The sequence below is a fragment of the Talpa europaea genome (genome assembly GCF_964194135.1).
Source record: "Talpa europaea genome assembly, chromosome: 15".
NCBI classification, from domain to species: Eukaryota; Metazoa; Chordata; class Mammalia; order Eulipotyphla; family Talpidae; genus Talpa; species Talpa europaea.
In genome coordinates this window covers 35,644,015-35,663,993 of record NC_140083.1, presented here as the reverse complement: position 1 = coordinate 35,663,993, position 19,979 = coordinate 35,644,015, and the positions used below count along the sequence as shown (strand labels likewise).

Below are 19,979 nucleotides of genomic sequence, written 5' to 3'. Positions count from 1 at the left end.
CGGCGGCTGAGAGGGTGCAGCGGCGGCGGAGAAGGGGGAAGGCAGCCGGAGGCGGGCTGGGGGGGCCCTGCGAGAGTTGGGGGGACCCCAGGCTTGGGGGGCGGCCGCTAGGAGCATGGTATCGCTGGCTGACCGAGTGCGGGGCCACGGGCGCATCGCCGCCGGGCTCCTGCTCAACCTGCTGGTGTCCATCTGCATCGTGTTCCTCAACAAATGGATCTATGTGCACCACGGCTTCCCCAACATGAGCCTGACGCTGGTGCACTTCGTGGTCACCTGGCTAGGCTTGTTTATCTGCCAGAAACTGGACATATTTGCCCCCAAAAGTCTGCCGCCTTCCAGGCTCCTCCTCCTGGCCCTCAGCTTCTGTGGCTTCGTGGTCTTCACCAACCTCTCCCTGCAGAACAACACCATAGGCACCTATCAGCTGGCCAAGGCCATGACCACGCCGGTGATCATAGTCATCCAGACCCTCTGCTACAAGAAAACCTTCTCCACCAAAATACAACTCACGCTGGTGAGTAGCTCCAGCTTCGCTAGGCGCACCTCTAACAACTCAACTTCTGGACCGACTTTCTCCCCGGGAAATTTGAATATTTAACCTTGCGCCAAGCTCATTTTCCATCATCTTGAAATCCACAAATGAGTCATCTGTGAGCACGTGAACTTCAGGTTTATTTGGGGAAGGTGGGAAAAAATCCATCTTGTCACTCTGCTGGGCTTTTAGCCTAGAAGAGTGTGCCTTGTGTAATTTAATCACTACGTTTTGGTGAAAATCCGTAAGAAAAGAAAGCAGTATCGGGTGATGCAATTCAGTGTTATCAGATTTTTTGCAAAAGCCCAAGTTGAAAAACGGGTCTCCTCCCAAGGGGGAATTAAAACATGGATGCAGACGTTTAAGGTTTACCATAAAATACAGGTCCTCTGTGTATGTTTGCAGCGGATATTTTGCAGAGGTGTCTTTTAAGAGAATGGAGGTTCCGACTAAATTTTGGAACTTGTAATTTACAGTATTTAAAATCTTAATGGTTTTGTACATGTTTATGTTGGTATGGTTAGTCACTAGTTTGCTGACCATTTACTAATATCTGCATGCATATGAAACTCCTTTCTTGCAAAGTGCAGTAGTGAACTCATTGTTTTAAACAGAATTAAATGGGGATGCAAATAAGGAATTGTCATATTTCACTTTGAGAAAATGGGATTAACAGTCCCTGTTTTCAAATGGAAAAAAAGACAATGGAGGTTCATTGATTCCCAGTGATATTATAAGACACTGAAAGGAATATTAAATTTATGTCTTATGAATTTAACCTGAACAACATTTACCTCTTTTTCTTTACAGATTCCTATTACTTTAGGTGTAATCCTAAATTCTTATTACGATGTGAAGTTTAATTTCCTTGGAATGGTGTTTGCTGCTCTTGGTGTTTTAGTTACATCCCTTTATCAAGTGGTTGGTAATTTTTTTATTCTTTATGTTCCTTTTTAGCAGATTTCATAAATTTTGAAGCTGTATCCCAAGGTTTAGAAAATACAGTATAGAGACAATAGACTGTTGGGAAGAAAGCATAATTGCATAAGTTGTCTGACTCAAGGTGAAGAAAAGAAAGGCGAAAAAGAGAAACTTGGGTGTGTGCTGTTCACCAAATACCTACCTACCTGTTTGTAAGTGTATAATACCCATGCTTAACAGTTTGAATTTGGGGTGACATTATATTACTTTCTGGGAAAGCTTTACAAAATGTGTAGTAAGGTTCTTGAAACAGAGTTCATTGGTTATATTGATCATTTACTCTTTAATTATAATGTCACTGTGAAGGAGTGAGTACACATCCAAAAATTTGAATGAGAAAGGAAAATTTCTGATTTATAAATCTTTGCCTCATAAAATATGCTGTTGTTACATCTTGAATATTGGCTTCTAATAACTTGTCTATATTAATGGAGGACTTTATAGCAATGGGTATTTCACTTGTATTAGCACAGTGCTTTGCCTGTAAAAGGCATTCATTAAAAAATTGTTCATAGATTTATTTACTTCATTATCATAAAATATCAATCAGTATGTTTTTCATTTTTATATAGTGGGGAAAAAATAACTTGGTGTTAGGTACAGTGAAACAGTATTTTCTCTATACTGAAAACCTTGGACTGAAAATTCTGGATGTGCCTGCATGGGGAACCAGTACCAAAATGTGTAGCTAAAACTACATCCACTAGTTAAAAACTACATCCACTACTTAAAAACTAAGGCATTCTTATTATGAATGTTAGGAATTCAGTAATACAACCTTAGCAGCCTAACCTTTTTCAGTACTGATCATTTGTAAAACATTGTTATATAAAAATTCCAAGGTTAAGTAGACTTTTTAGTGGCAGGGAAACAGTTTAAAGTGGGGACCAGTGGCATGAAAGAATGAAGCACCCCTTACATCAACTTGTCATTTAACTCTAAAATATTCTTTGACTACAGAAAAACTCAGCTTTGTACTTTAAAAAATAATCATTTTTGGTTGTGATTTGGTGAATTTAAATTCTGTTAAATGAATCTTTTAGCCAGTATGGATTAAATATAACAAGAAATGTTATTTGTTGAGTATTAGAATTTCTTGTATTCCTTTAATTTCAATCCATGGTATTTACTGCCCATGCCAATACAACTGTTTTTGCTATAGATTTGAATCAAAGTTGCTATAGATTTGAATCATAGCATTCTATATCCATCAGGTAAATAATTGAAATGAGTTGGACACTGAATAATTATAAACTAAGTAATGGATAGAGGTTTGTATTATTAATAAATAATAAAACTATGACAGTATAGTCCCAGAAAATTACATTTAAAGAAAGTTATGTTTTCCACTATATCCTGGTGTAATTTCTAAATTATTTCTCTTGTACTGATGGGACATTAAAAGAAGTTAGAAGATGAGAGATCAGCTGTTACCTCTAGTTTTAGAAAGATGATTGATTGATTCCTTCAGCAGATTTCTGCTTTATGCTCTGCTATGAAGGTACAAGGATGAAAATCAGCTACATTATAGCAACATGTGTAGACAGCTAATCATAAGTAGCATCCCTCAGCATGAGGAAAGTTCTGAGGAATACCAGGGAGAAAGTGACAGTACTCTAAGAGTTTGGCGAGGTGAGACTTCATGGAAAAGTTAGCTGAAATTTAAGCATACACAGGAATTTGCTTAGCAAGGAAATATAGCAAAGGTCTTTCTTTCCAATGATGTGTGAAAGTACAGGGCATTTTTGGAGAACTTGATTTGTTTAGTGAGGCTGTGGAAAAACAGACTGAGGGGTGGGTGCAGCCAGATGGCAGAGAGTCTTAAATGTCATGCTAAGGAAGCGTGCTCATGTTCTAGAAACTTAAGTCTGGTGGCAGTGAAGCCTGAATCAGAGAGAGAAGAGTGACAGGCTGAATCACAGGAAACTCTCCATGGCTCAAGGGGAAGACAAAAAGGGCCTATACAAAGACAGTGGAAGTAGACATGGAAAGACAAAAATGGACTCCAGAGACCTGATTGAACATGCATGAAGAAAGTAAAGAGTCTGATCCTTGGAGGAGATGATTTCCTTAATTATTGGAGTAAAACAGTGAGAGCTAATTTGGGGAAGGAAATACTGATCCTGATTTTAAACAAGTTCCTGTGGGTTATCTAAGTTAAGATGGACCATAAGCTGTTGAAGATGTAACTGTAAGGAACTCGAGCTGTAGATTTCATTGAATAGTATTTGTTACTGGGAGATAAAAAAAGGCCAGACATGTACCTTAAAAACAGCAAGTGAAGGAAGAGGTGAGGAAGCACAGCATACCAGAAGTCAAGTTCTTCCAAGGGAAATATGAAGGTCCTGTCAAGAACTGCGGGAGGAAGAGGGCTAAGGTCATTGGAAGTGATGGCGCCCTTTGGAAAAGCAGTTTCAGTAGAGGGGTGGGGGGCAAAAGTCACACTTTACCCCAGTCAGGGTAAGTGAAGATCCAAGGAGTCACCGCCATTTCAGGCAGTTCTGTGCAAACAGGCAGCTAAAGCATGGAATGGCAGGCATGCACTGCACACCCTGCATGTCCCTAGCAGCAGGCAGAAGAATCAATTCTTTGTTCTTCATATTCACAGAAGATTCTTAGTTAAGGCTGGCAGGAATATGTTTCAGATTTCCTGCACTTCTATTTTTGTCTTGGTGAATTTCTGTAGACTTAGAATTTATGTAACAGGATACCCAGACCCACAGGAAAAAGAGTTATGTAGGAACAGTTACTCAAAAGCCTGGCTGTTCTTTCCAGATCATAGTCTAACAGTCCTCTGAGACTTTCTTTACAGCTTCCTTTCCAGTCATATTTTTGATATATTTTCAGGACTAATGAGATTTGCGGTGTTGGTTTTACTGAATCATAGGGCCTTTTATGATTTGTGATTATCTAATTTATTGAGGTATGTTGGGGGATCACCCACAGAAAAGTTACATTTAAAGAGGAAAATTCCTTGTACTATTGATTGGGTTCTGTAAAGCAACTGGAAAGACTTCACATACCTTTCAGTTGCACACACTGACAAGCACCCAAGAGGGCAGAGATACTGTCAGTCACTAACTAGCCTGCCCTGCCCCTTCAGTCTTCTCATTCTGATGCCGTTTCTAGAAATGCCTGACACACTTCATGTATTCTTCCTTATTATCTACATCTCCATTTCTGCCTTACTCTCCCAAGATTCTGGTGCTTCTCGGCCCTTGTAGGCACTGACTTTTCCCCATTTACTAAGATTGGGAGAAAAGAGGGTCCCCCCCCCCTTATAATTGAAAAGAAAATAGATTATCAGAAGTTAAATTTATAAAACACCTTTCAACCAAGGTGCTTAAAGGATATTCATCTATAGTACTGATCTTTGAAGTCTTGTAGAATAGACTATTCCATGCCCCACATTCCCATCTTTGGGGTTAAAGTTGCATCTTTCCTTTATTGAGTGATTGTATGTTTTTGCTGCCTAACTTGTTTTTAACTCCTGATTTTCAGTGGGTAGGAGCCAAACAACATGAATTGCAAGTCAACTCCATGCAGCTGCTATACTACCAGGCTCCCATGTCTTCTGCCATGTTGCTGGTCGCTGTACCCTTCTTTGAGCCAGTGTTTGGAGAAGGAGGATTATTTGGTCCCTGGTCAGTTTCTGCTTTGGTAAGGTCTCATTGTTTTGGTGTCTAAGAAACAGCATGTTAATCATCCCTCTGGTGTTGATACAATTTTTAGTTTTCGAAGCATTATCAGTGATCCATTCTCACATTATCAGTGATCCATCCATTATAATCATCTTTCAGGCAAAGCAAGCATTACTTTGAGATGAATAAACCGAGGCACAGAAATGTTAAGAGATTGCATGTAGGTACTGGCAAAACCAGAACTAGAATTCAGGTCTTTTGGTGTCTGGTTACTGTGCTCACCATGCCAAGTTATAGCCCACAAATAATTTGGACATTTTCTTTTTTTATAATGAAAATATAGTTCTGTTGCTTTTTTTTTTTTTTTTAAAGATTTATTTATTTATTTATACAAGCACTGGGTACAGTCAGAAGCGTGGGAGGGTGAGAGAATTCACCAGAGCCAGAGCAGAGATCAGAACAGGCAGACTGACGAAGTACACTGCTAGGGGAGCAGCAGGCGGCAGGAGAGATCTACGCGCCATGTGGGACCCTCTCCGGGTGGCCTGGGGATCAAACCGGTGCTACCAAGGCTGCAGGCAGCTTCGCAACCCAGCGCTCAACCGCTGCGCCACCGGGGAGGCCCTGTTTTATTTGTTTTAATGGTATAAATAGTATGTACTAAATGTATAGATTTTAAACATATGAAAATATAAAGAGAAGCAAGTTCCCTTAGAATCCTGCAACACTATAGTATTCACTTTACCGTTTTGGTGAATTATCATTTCATGGATCTCTTTTTCATATCCACATGGACCGCACATGTGTGGTGTGATTTTATATACATGGATTTATCATTTATATGCTGTTTTTGTTATAGATTTCTTTTACTCACCCTTCCTACCTATACACACTTCAACATCCCATGGCCCCATCCTCACTCCTAGCATGTGTTCATTCTTCCATATATCAGTTCTCTGTACTACCAAGCCCACATAAATACACAATACACATACATGCATGTACATGTACATAAATTCAACTTTTGTTTATTTGATAAAAGTGGAATCATATCACACATGATTTTCTGTATCTTGCTTGCTTTTTCTTCGTTAATATCTAATGAAATCTCTCCAAATTATTATTTTTATTATCTGTGTAATAGTTCCAGTTCTCAACCATTATGAATATTACTGTGATCATCACCCTTGTATATGTGTCCTCAGGAATAGCATCCTAGGAGTAAAGTTGCCAAATCAAAGGGAGATGTACTTTGAGACATATTGAGTTTTTTATATATGTATATATTTATATATATTGAGTTTTTATATATATATATAATATATAAATAAATATATATATAAAAAATCCTCTTGCTTAGGAAAGGAATTTCTGCTTTCAAAACTTTAATCTTTGGAAGTTAATAGGAATGTCTTATGCATTGGTGGTGTTATCTAACAAGTTTACATAGCCCTTACTCTGTTCCAACACTGTCCTAAGCACTTTGCAAATATTAGCTTGTGTAATTCTCCTAACAACTTTATTAAGTGATTACTATTTTTGTCCCTGTATTACCTGAGGGGGAGTTTAATAACTGACTAGGGATCCCCCAGCTAATCAGCAGAGCTGAAATTTGAGTTCACCCATTCTGCTTCAAAGTCCTTGTTTTTAACCACTCCACTATGTTCCCTGTAAGCAGGTTGATAATTGTTTCAAATTCATGTACTTCCTTTTTTTTTTTTCTACTTTTTTTCCAAGGTAGAAATCACTGGCTTCTCTCTCAGATATCTCTTCTTTTTTTTTTTTTTTTCAAAGATTTATTTATTTATTTTATACAAGCATTGGGTACAGTCAGAAGCGCGGGAGGGTGAGAGAATTCACCAGAGCCAGAACGGGGAGCAGAGCAGGCAGAAGGACCGAAGTACACTGCTGAGGGGAGCAGCGGGCGGCAGGAGAGGTCTGCGTGCCATGTGGGACCCTCGCCCGGTGGCCGGGGAGCAGCCGGGGATCGAACCTGCGCTACAGAGGCTGCGGGCAGCTTCACAACCCAGCGCTCAACCGCTGCACCACCGGGGAAGCCCTCAGATATCTCTTCTTAATATTACAAAAGTTCTGACCATCTTAGTTACCTGGTCTTCAAACCATAACAGCTTCCACACCTTAAGCTAGAAAGGGAGAGATTTTTTGCCATATAGGCCTTCTGGTAGATTTGAAAAAAGCAGGCAGCAGAAAGTCCATTAAAAAAGGTCAAGAAACTAAGCATAGCTATGAGATCATTTAATAAGGGACAGCTACCTTCTGTCTTAATGTCCCTAGAGGGCACCATTGTCTCAAAATAGAGCTTGTAATTGTTTCTAATGATGTTTAAGTCATTAAGAGCTCCGGAATGTACTTTTTGTGAACCCTGTGAAAGTGGATTGTTTTTAAAATATTTGAGGTTGAAGCGTCTCATAATTTAACTCTTAATACATGTCACTGTTATAAAATCAGTGAGGTATTACTCATTTTACCTAAGTAGGACACAAGTATAATTCCTTTAGTCCTCTTGTGACCACACTGGTCTAAAAACTGAAATACCCACATGGGACAGGAAAAAATCTTCAAATATCATATATTTTGTTTGGAATTTAGGCTTCTTAATCTAAATCATAACAAATATTTAATCTAACTTGTTCTGGGAAATAAAAAGTGATTTTATAGCATTTTAAATAAAATTGTGGGATATATTTGAACAGGCAAGTTGATTTATTTACTATTTACAGACATCAAGTGCCGTCATGCCTCCATGCTTTGATTCATACTATTACCTTTGTTTGAAATCCTATCCCAGACTTCTTTCTTTAATCTATATATACATTTGAGATCCAAACACATTTCTTGCTTTCCTAGCCCCAAATCATATCTTCTGCCTAGAAGTGATATGCAACCTATTTTTGTTTGCCTGATCATTAGATAAAGTTTAGGATAGGTTGTCTTTTATTGCCCAAGTTGTAAGTCCTGTATAATACTCTCGCATATGGGTAAGCATAGCAGAGTGGGTTATAGCAGGGACTCCAGAACCCAGACTCCCAGAGTTTAAATCTCAGTCCTGCCTCTTACTATGTGATCTTCTGCAAATGACTACTTCTCTGTGCTCTCTTTTCTCATCTGCAAAAAGGGAAAACATTTTACTTCCTCATAGGTGTTTTTGAGGATTAAATGAGTTAATATACGTAAAACTTTTAGAACAATCCTTGCCACAAATACCCTGTATGTGTAAGCTGGGATTATCATAATTTTTATTATATCATCACATAGTTTCTGAGCTCTCCAAGGGCAAGAACCTATTGTGTTTCTCACAAGATCTGGCCTAGTTTTGTAGATACTTAATGAATGTTTGTTGTTTTATTTAAATGAGGATAACTATGAGCAGTTCAATAGGAAAAAGATCTGGATGAATATATGCCAAGGTATTAATAATGGTGAAAGCTTGGAATTATAAGAATGCCTTATTTCCTTTTTTTTCCTACAATGGTTATATATTACTTTTATAATAAGAAATTATTACAAAATGATTTTTCTTCTGATGGATAAGAAAAATGAACTGGAAATTTACATTCAGGGGCAGAATATTATTAAATAATTTTTCGTTGGGATCTATAAGCCAAATTACATTTCTGAATGTAGATAGTCCCCTAATTTATGACAGTTCAACTTTATGATGGTGCAAAAGCAGTGTATGTTCAATAGAAACCACACTTTGAATTTTGATTTTACCTTTTCCCAGGCTAGTAATATGTAGTAGGATATTCTCTCAGGGTAACAACCAATACTCTACAGATGTGTTTTCACTTTCCATACAGTGTTCAAAAGATCGTGTGAGATATTAAGCTTTTTATTATAAAATAGGCTTCATGTTAGATGATTTTGCATAGCTGTAGGCTAACAGAAGTTTTCTGAGCTCATTTTAAGATGATCTAGGCTAAGCTATGGTGCTCAGTAGTCTAGTGTGTTAAATGCATTTTCAAGTTACAGTCTCTTTATTTATTATATTTTTAAGATTTATTTATTTATTTATACAAGAACCGGGGTACAGGCCAGATGCGTGGGAGGGTGAGAAGACTCTCCAGAGACAGAGCGGGGAACACAACAGGCAGACTGACGAAATACACTGCTGAGGGGAGCAGCGGGCGAGACAGGAGAGGTCCACCCCGACATGTGGGACCCTCGCCGGCAGGCTGGCCGGCCAGGATCAAACTGGTGCTACAGAGGCTGGGAACAGATTCGCAGCGCTGAGCTCAACCGCCTACACCACCAGGGGAGGCTTTATGGTCTCTTTGACTTGCAGTGTTTATCAAGCTGTAAGCCCATTGTTTCTGTATTAGTCATTCTTTTCTTTATCCTTGGTTCTTATTCTCTCCCAAATTGATTTTCTTTCTCTTTTTTAAGCTTTTTATTTATTTATTTATGCATACAAGAGCTGAGGTGCAGGCCAGAGATGCAGGGGGTGAGAGGATTCACCAGGGACAGAGTAGGGAGCAGAACAGGCAGGCTAACTGAAATACACTGCTGAGGGGAGCAGCAGGCAAGACAGGAGAGGTCTGCTGCACCATGTGGGTCACCTTCCTAGCCGGGGAGCAAACTCTTGCTGTAGTGGCTGAGGATAGCCTCATAGTGCTGCGTCTTAACCCCTTGTGCCACCAGGGAGGCCCCTGATTTTTTCTTTTCTAAAGTTGTATTCTTAATGGTTGATACTTGAGTTTTTAGAAATGCCAGTGAAATGTATTTCTACTTGATAATTTTAGTGATTACAACTGCTTTGCATTAATGCTATTCTTGTGTTTGTGTATTTGTAGCTTATGGTGCTGCTGTCTGGAATAATAGCTTTCATGGTAAACTTATCAATCTATTGGATCATTGGGAATACTTCACCAGTCACGTATCCTTTTCCTAACAACTTACAAATGCATAGGCTTTTTATTTGCCTACACTCTGTCACAGTCATTTCCTTATTTGAGTTTTGCACTTACTCTTTTGCATGACTAAATTGAGTAGAGTGAGTTATTTTTAATCTTTACTATTCTACTACTAGCATCTATAGAGACTGAAGAAACATAAAATGAGGAAATGGGTTAGTTTTCTGTGTCATGAATGTTTTGAATTTTCTTAAGTAACAGTGATCTCTTCCCTTATTAAAATTAGCATTCAGCACCATTCCTTGCACACAGTAGTATTAAATAAATATTTATTTAGTGAATAATGGGATGGATGCTTGGGTTTTCAATCAGTTCTCATTATCTGTAGTAATAAAGTAGAGGTGTGGTTAACAGATAACAAAAGATAATGTCAGATCACTGACATCTGACTTAAGAGTATGTTTTTGTACTTACTTGGATGTGGGTGTGCCTGTTTTTCTAAGTATTACTGCAAATTTAGAAGTGAAGTCATACCCTAAAGGTCTGAATCAAAATTAACTGTCCAGTTTTTAACATTCTTCTTGTCATTCTGTTTCTTTTTGCATTTCACTCTGAAGCAAATGCAAAGAAATACTGGAGGTTTCCTAAATCAAAGAGATAGTTCAGTAAAGAAATAGTTTAGAGTATCCTGAGATGTCCACAAAGTAAATAAACAGCATATTTGCCAGCTATTAATAGTAACAAGTGATCACAATTGTTTTTTAAAAACCAACATTTAGTAAATATTTCTTTTGTGCCAGGCGCTGTTTGAAATACTTAGCGTGTATCAGACTGTTTAATTCTTGCAGCAACTCCAAGTGGTAAATTCTACCATTGTATTTTTGAAGAGAAGCAAATGAAGGTGCAGAGGTTAAGTAGCTCACCTGAGATCACACTGAGCTGAGAAGTGTGGTTTCCAAATTTGAACCCATGTAGTCTTTTCTCAGAACATGTGCACCATGCTGCCAAATCAGAGCATCCAGATATATTCCCTGATTGAGAACACTCCTTCACTCAACAAATATTTATTGACTACCCACTATAAGCCATTCACTGACCTAATAAATATCATGTACTGAATATCTTATATATCACGCAGTGGGGATATGGCAGTGAACCAAAAAGACAAAAATCCTTGCTCTCACAACCTAACATTCTGGTGAGGAAGACAGACTATAAATAGGAAAAATAGAAAATATACATAGACAGTGTTAGATATTAAGCTCCAAGGAGAAAATAGAGAAGCAGGCATGATACGTTGGGGTTGAAATTTTAGGTAGGGTATTGAGGAGGGACTCAACAAGAAGATGACTTGTGAGTAAAGACTGGCAGGAAATGAGTTCATTCCATGCAGATGGAGCTGAAGAGCATTCCAGGTGCGGGAACACCAGGTGAGAGGTCTAAGGACCAACCAGGAAGCACATGTGAATGGAGTAGGATGAGCAGAGGGTGGAATATAGTAGGACTCTCAGAGGTAGCAGAAGCAAACTGAGTGTAGATTTATATAAGGACTATTATCTGGACGAGTTGAGAAGCCATTCAAGTTGTGAGCAGAGAAATGACATCATATTACTTATGTTTCAACCACACTCTGAGCGACTGTGTTGACAGTAGATTAAAACAAGGCTTCTCATCCTCAGTGCTAATTACCTTTCAGATTGAACAATTTTTTTGTTGCAGAGGCTTGTCCTGTACATAGTAAGATGTTTAGCAGCATTCCTGGTATCTACCCATTAGATACCAGAGGTACCTCCCTCTAATTATGACAACCTGAAAATGTGTCCAGACCTTACCTAAGTGAGAATTTCTTTCTCAACCTAATACTGTAGTCCTTTTACTTTGGAGAGGTCAACAGGCATGATTGAGGCAGTCTTCTGTAACTGCGTAATTACTAAACTTGGGTTGTTCCAGTACTTCACTGAAGTTCATTTTTGTGGGGCAAAGGATGGTGGGGTACTGCTGTTCACTGTGTGTTTCATGCTGTTCTTTCTAGCCACAGGAGGTTTGTGCATGTGTGTGTGTGCGCGCGCACATGTATATAAGACAATAACAGCTGCTCTTTTTATCCTTAGCCAGAAACCTCAGCTATAACATGTTTGGACACTTCAAGTTCTGCATTACTTTATTTGGAGGATATGTTTTATTTAAAGATCCTCTGTCAGTTAATCAGGGGGTTGGCATGTTATGTACATTATTTGGTATTCTTGCCTATACCCATTTTAAGCTCAGTGAACAGGAAGGAAGTAAGAGTAAACTGGTACAACGTCCTTAATTGAGTTTTTGTGAGAAAAGAGAGTTGCTCCAAGAAGATAAAACAATGTTGTGTGCAAGTTATTTTCAAAGACGGAAAACAAATGATAATGCAAAATTAATGGTGGTTTGCAAGAAGTAACACAAAAGAAATTTTATTCATAAATATGACTTTCTCTTTTTGAACATCTTTTTTTTCTGAACACCCTTTTGTCCCCCAAAATTTAATTATCTAAAACAATCACTTGTGCTCTTTTGCAAGATGATTGTGTGAAATATATAGGAGGGTTTGGTTATACCAAATGAAGTACATGAAATTAAAGTTCTAGAATAATGACAAAAGAATTCAAATTACATACTACAAAACTGTGTCATGGCTTGTCCGTGTTCATACGCCTCTTTGTGAAGGACTTGTATGACTCTTCTTGATCTTAGGTCATCCCCAGCGTGAGTTCTGTTATTTCAGACTTAGTGTTCAAGTCAGAATTTAACTCTAAGATTCCTGTTTTAGTTGGGTTAATGTAACTTCCTGCTTACTTCATTACAGAAATAGCTGTCATTTATAAAAAGCTAAGTGTAAAGAAGATGATCTTAAGGTAAAGTACAACTCTAAAAGTACTATTTTTTTCTAGTAGAAATTTGATAGGTTATACAATTTCCAAAAATACAACAAAACCCTACGCTTTCTATAGGTATTCTCTTGTTTTTGAATTTTCAGTGCACTCTAGAAATTAAATGTGGAATTAAAAAAACAGTTCCATATTTAATGTCCTAAAGAAAATAGTGTAGATGGAACTGAGCAAGGTTCTTACATTTTGACAACTGTTCTCCCAGCCTCTTTGAGCATTTGTGTTAGTGGTTTCTCACCACCATCTTCCACATTTGAGGGCAACCATGGACCGTGGAGCTTTCTTTGGCTTAGAGAATTTAGAGTGAACCATGTCCAGTCTTTCTAAGGGGCTGAGAAGAATTCTTATGCAACAAATCAGGGCAAATGCTATTCAAGCACTGAGCAGAAACTTGGTGAAAATAAGAGGTAAGATGTGAAAGAGAAGTAAAACTAATTCCATGAATTTTTAAAGGGATAGTATTTTTGTAATTAGGGTATAGTGAAATACATGATACCCACTTAAGGAATTGCAGTGCCACATATGTCATTGCAAAAAAGTATTTCTGTCTTCTAACTTCTTGACTTTTGAGTATTAAAGGCAGTTGTTAATAACCTCTCACAATAAATTGAATGGGACAGATAATCCCTCTTGTAAGAAATAATTCTTTTTCAAAACATATATGAACTTTAAATGAAAAAAATCTTAAGAGGAGAAATAGCCATGTGTATAAAATACACCTTTTAAGATTGCTTATTTGAAAAGAAAACCCTCCCTGAAAATGTGTTTTGCTGCAATTTCAATTTGTCAGTCTGTTATGTGATTAGTATATGTGTTTTCTGGTTTGTTTGTTTGTTTGTTTAAACATTACTTATTTCTTCTTGGTTTCCAAAGATATATTTTATTGTGCTAAGAGGTACAAAGCAATTTGTCTTTATCAGATGAGCCCAGGGTATTATGTTTGCTTAAAAAATGTTCTCGCTGTTTAAATTAGCCAATAATTGTTTCTCAGAAGCTGACAGTATCACAATGAGGATTACAAGACTTGTGTGTGCTAACAATTGAATTGTTGTGCCATGCATAAATTCTTAATTGTAAATATGACTTAAGGGCATTTTTAATAAACGTGGAGGAGGGGACCGCAAAGAATGACATTAGGAATTCAATCAGAAAGTTGGCACAAGACAGGATGGGGAATTGTGTACAGAAATGAATCAAATATGGACTACTAGAACTAGAGCATAATAAATATGTTTTGCCCTGAAGACAATCATCACATTGAAAAGAAAATTTCCTGGAAAAAAATGCACAAGATGCTGGGGACCATCCACGTTCAGACCAGAACATTGCTGTGGAAGAAACCTGCAGTCCTGTTACAGATGTAACTGCACTTATTTTTTATCCTATGTTAAATGACAGAGCTTCAGTTTTTACCTGTTACAAATAAAGAGAACCTGGTGTTTTTACTTTCTTATTGCATATTTGAGACAGGGGGAAGGTGCATCTGTGTAGAGGCCATGATAACCCTGACCTGTTCAGCTCTCAAATCTGCAAAATCCAGTGAAACGAAACCCTCATCTCCCTTTTAAAATAACATAAAAGAGAAATCTTTGTGAAACTTCAATTTCATATTTAAATATTTTTTAATCTTGCTGTTTTTAAGTCAGTCATTTTTTTAAAAAAATTATTTAAAAACAGGAGCATTAATCAAGCACTCGACATTGACTCCATCAGTAATAGGTGAATGAATATGCAAAATGGCCAAAGGGGGAAAGTCTGATTAAAAGAATGGCAGGGGCCTCCCTGGTGGCGCAGGGGGTTAAGTGACAGCACTATGAAGCAATCCACAGCCACTGCAGCATGAGTATCATCCCCAGCCAGGGAGGTGACCCACTCGGCAGGCGCAGCAGACCTCTCCTGTCTCGCCCACTGCTCCCTTCAGCAGTGTATTTCAGTCAATCTGCTGGTTTTGTTCCCCACTCTGGTGAATCCTTTTATCCCACCCCCACCCCACTTCCGGCCCTGCACCTCTACCCTTTACCCCAGTTTTTGTATGCATAAATAAAAAGGAAAAAGATTATCTTTAATAGTGCCGCTTGCCAATTATCTGAATATCTTATATCCAGAAAATTCTGTGGATATGTAACGATTCCTTATAAAAGGAGAAATGATAAATCATGAAGTAAAATCTCATTTTGCTAAAAAATTATAAACATACACTTGAAGTTATTAAAGGATTGTTTCTACATGTTGGCTTATAGCTTATAGCTCATAATCACTCTGCTTGGTAATAAGCAATATTGCTCTCCAGAGATATTACTCTAATGATTGTGGTTTCTAAGTGGTTTCCATTTGACCTCCTAGCCCTGTTTTGAATCTCAGCAAACCTCCATTCTCACTTCTATTCCTTTTTTATTTTTAGAAGCTCCATCAAAGCAGAACATTTCCCTGCCCTCACTGGATAAACCTGTATTGGGCTCATATTAGACAGTAACTTTCAGTATCTGTTCTAAGCAGACATTTCTCAAGACCACATTGTTCTATGCACCTTTCCATCATTATTCTTTCTAGTAAAAATGGTGTCTCATGAAAGAAACAGTTTGCTCCAGGTCACAGCTCCTTGAAACGTGTATAGTTTGGCATGCACATTTGTTTTGGTTTTTGTTTTTTAAAATTTATTTATGCATACAAGAACTCGGGTACAGGCCAGAGGTGTGGGGGGGTGTGTAAGAGAGGGAATTCACCAGAGACAGAGTGGGGAGCAGAACAGGCAGTGGACTGAAATAGACTAAGGGGAGCAGTGGGCGAGACAGGAGAGGTCTACAACATCATGTGGGTTAGCTCCCTGGCCAGGGATTGAACTCATATAGCAGTGGATAGCAATAGCTTGAGAGGCTGGGGCTGAAGTCCTGTGCAGTCAGTGAGGCCCTAGTTTTGCTCAATTTTGTTGATTCTTCTGACAGCAAAGAAACTCAGCCGGAGAATGCTGGAGATTTGCTCAAGGCCTTGTGGGAGAGTTGATACGTTAATGATCTGAGGGTACTCTACAGATTATGATAATGGCTAGTCAAAGCAAAGACAGGTTTTTTATCCATGGTTATACTTTGTTTTTGCACTTTCAATACCACCAACTTTACCAAATGCTGCAGCTCTCTGAGTCATCAAAAGATCATTACTCATGAGTCAGAGTTTCCTGTCAGCCTGCAAAGTTCCCCCCACTCTCTGTATGGATAACTCCCCCTCATGCAAATCTCAGGGAGGGTGTGTCTGTGTCTATGTCCAGATGCTCCTATTTGTCTCACTCCCTTTTAACATTTCAATCCAGTTTGCAATTTAATTTGTTCCCATCTTTTTCCTTCCTTGCTTTGGGAACTCCAAAAAGGCAAGAACTGTGTATGTTTTCAGCAAGCTATCTTCAAAATACCTTGCACCATGCCAGTAAATATATTAAATGTATGAATTTAGGATTGTTAGTGGAACAATCCATACCCTGACATTTTTTACAGACTCCACCCCCACCTCCACTCCAGAGACTTCAGGCATCCAGAATTACAACTCCCAGCATGCCATGAACCTGACTTCCTGAATGCCCCCACCAGCCCCAAGTAGGGATGGAGTTAAGTGGCCCAGTGTGGATTATAACTGAATATGTGTATTTGGACTCTCCTGTTTTTGTGGCTTTGACCTGCACCCTGGTACTGCTGGAAGAGACACGGGAGGGAGAGACATGGAGGAGAGACATGTAAAGACACAGGAGAAGATACCTGGATGAGACACATAGGTGAGAGACAGTGGGAGGTTGCTTCTGGTCCTTGACAGAGATGTGACAGCTGTTATCTTGACTTCGTGTTGGATTATGTGGTACACTTTGAATTTTGAGTCTCTCCTTCTGTTCCAATTCTCTGGAACCTGCCTAACCCCTCTTTTGTGGTTTCCTGCCAGAAGGTACCTTAGGTTTGTGGCAAGCTTTTGGGCCCTGGTGGCCCCACTTCAGGCCGAACCTGCCTGGGTAGACATTTGCCCACTATAGGATGGGTAAATTTCAGAGTTTGCTGGTATTTAAAATCTTTCTCCTCCTCCCTCCTTCCTCCTCCTCCTCTCTTTCTCCAAATCAGTTTTATTACAAACCTTTTAGGGGCTTCCCTGGTGGCACAAAGGGTTAAGCGTCAGCACTACAAGGGGTTAAGCGTCAGCTACTACAGCATGAGTTCTATCCCAGGGCAGGGAGGTGACCCACATTGCACAGCAGAACTCTCCTGTCTCACCTGCTGCTCCCCTCAGCAGTGTATTTCAGTATATTTGCCTGTTCTGCTTCCCACTCTGGTGAATATTCTCACCCCCTGCATTTCTGGCCTACACCCCAGCTCTTGTATGCATAAATGGATGAATCTTTAAAAACAAAAAAACAAACAAAAAAAAACTTTCACACTGGGTCTCCCTGGTGGCGCAAGGGGCGAAGTCTCAGCACTATGAAGCTACCCACAGCCAATGCTGCACAAGTTTGATCCCTAGCCAGAGAGCTGACCCACATGGCACAGCAGACCTCTCCTGTCTCGCCTGCTGCTCCTCTCAGCAGTGGATTTCAATCAATCTGCCTGTTCTGCTCCCTGCTCTGTTTCTGGTGAATCCTCTCATCCCCTACACCTCTGGCCTGTACCCTAGTTCTTATATGCATAAATAAAATAAAATTAATTAAATTAAATAAAAATAAATAGACTGGTCTCTCTTGTATTTTGATTTTTTTAACTTGTTCACTTTTTTGTTTTCATTGTGATATAATTGACATATAAAGTTGTATGACTTTAAGGTATACACATATGTTGATTTGATGCATTAATATTTTGCAACATATTTTTCATTATATAACTCCTCCATCACCTTACATAACTATAATTTCTTTTCTGTAGTGAGGACATTTCAGATCTGGACTTACAGCAACTGTGAAGTATATAATACAGTGTTAACTATAATTGCACACGCATGCACACAAACACATGCACATGCAAAACTGTAACCACAGTGCTATACATTAGAGCTCCAGAAATTACTCATCTTCTAATTGCAAGTTTGTATCCTTTGGCCAACATCTCCAATTCTCCCAGCCCCCAGCCATACTTTTAGAAAGAGAAAATTTACTTTCAAAACTTACTGTATTGATTTTTGTTCCTATTTTTATGTGTTCATGTCTTTAAATAACTTAAAAGTAATGAAGACAGTTTGGAGTTTGGTAGTTAGAGATATGAAACATTTAGCCTCACTATTAAAGCAGAAGTCAACTTCTAAGCTTGAAAACAAACACGTCAGGGGAGAAAAGAGGAAGGTATATTCCAGATGATTTCACCCGTATGTGAATTATAAAGAAACAAAAGAACAGACAAAACTAAGCCAAAATAAATCCCAGAAATCTCACTATAGAATTAAGCCAGCAGGAAGGAGAGGGTAGGGGTCAGCAAAGGGGGAGGAGTTTTCGTCTGTGGTGGAGGAGTCTGGAAACTTTGGTGTTACATGTTGGGTGTGGTGTGGTGAGGTATAGCTGAAGAGATGTCAACCTAGACTCTAAATTATATACAATGTTGTAGACCAATGCTACCACCACCACCACAACAAAAAATGCAGCTTTAAGAACTCTCTAAGACACAGGTACAGTAATAGTCACTGAAGCATAATTAAATTTCAACTAAAATAAATTTAAAAAGAAAAAGAAAACCAAACCATAATTAATTTGTGGCATTTTCTGCTCGTTAGAGGGAGCCAGAGTTAACTACTGGTTTTCTAATTTTTAAACTTTTTTCTAGAGAAACTTCCTCTTTTGTCATCTTAAAACCAAAGCCCCTTGGAAGTCTGTAAGTTTTAGCTCAGTGAATTCCCTTAAATAAGAAAAATCCCAAGAAGTGGAAAATACAAAACTTGTAGTCAATTGATTTACATTTTCGCATTCAGAAGTGCTGCTCATTAGAATTTGAATTCATTTCTAGATATTTTTACAGTGGTTTCTAGGGTGCTGCTGTGTTTATTAACAACACAATAAAGACAAGTTAGAAGAAGGAGGGAACTGTCTACAAAGAAGGAATGACTAATATCTGAGAGTCAGAGCTAAATTGTGGCGATTTAACAAAATTCTGTGCTGATTTCTCATTTCAGTCCCAATAATTACATGTCAGCCTATAATAGGGCTTGCTCTTTCATTTCCTCTAATGTAAAAGGAAGCTGCAGTTGCTAAATGTTTGAACAGAAACCATCAGACAGGCATCTACACCAGAACATGGACAAGCACAGGCCGACTATGTAGTGGCAAGATTCTGAGACCTCCTGCTCCTCCATCATTTTCTTTTCTCACTTCTGTTCTTTTTGTCTTCATTTCCTATCTTAATACATGTTTTCTTTATCTTTTCCCACCATTTCCTTTTCTTTTAATCACACCTACCTTAAACCCATCACCTGAAGCACTAGGCAACACTTCTATTTCGACTAAAGAATTAATTAATACAACGAGACCACAGTGGCCAATACAATAGAATGTGAAGCAAATTCCTTTTTCTAGAAGCATAGCATACAAGTTTGTTTTAACTGATTAAAATTGTTCTAAAGTAAACATTTAAATATATAATTGGCAGACACTTTACTTTTCATTGAGACCTATAAATCCATCTCTTTCCAAATTTAGTATAGCTAAAGGTAAACATATGCTTTCATATTGATTATAAGACTGGAAATTGACATAACTGTTCTCCCAGCCAGATAATCAATCCACTTGCAGGAGCTGATCTTAAGTTAAAATGGATACAACACTTTTGTCCAGGCAGGTGTTTCCTCACAGTGTTATTGAGAATAGCAAAAATTGGAAAGTACCTAAATTGCCCAGTAGTTCTTGCTTCACTAATCTGTGTGATTCCCCAGTATCCTGGAAATGCCTGGGCCTTTATTCTCTATGTGATACCTGAACTTCAGATGAATAGATGGGACCCTTTGTCACATAGGGCAACCCCAATGTGAAATGGGTTGGCCTGACAGTGGGTCCTCACTTGTGTGCTTAAAAGGGACATAATGAGGG

At 38.5% G+C, this 19,979-nt stretch overlaps 1 protein-coding gene across 2 annotated transcripts; it reads left to right on the top strand.

Annotated features, from left to right (window-relative positions):
- Positions 1-115: 115 nt before the first annotated feature.
- On the top strand, positions 116-12,342 carry SLC35E3 (solute carrier family 35 member E3; the record flags this gene model as incomplete). Of its 2 annotated transcripts, XM_084255477.1 has the most annotated exons (5): positions 116-517; positions 1,346-1,456; positions 5,018-5,176; positions 9,972-10,054; positions 12,156-12,342. In XM_084255477.1, 5 exons carry the CDS (start codon positions 116-118, stop codon positions 12,340-12,342), a joined length of 942 nt encoding a protein of 313 aa, XP_084111603.1. The 2 variants fall into 2 exon arrangements, with proteins under 2 accessions (XP_084111603.1, XP_084111604.1); XM_084255478.1 differs by lacking the exon at positions 1,346-1,456.
- Between the last annotated feature and the right edge of the window lie 7,637 nt (positions 12,343-19,979).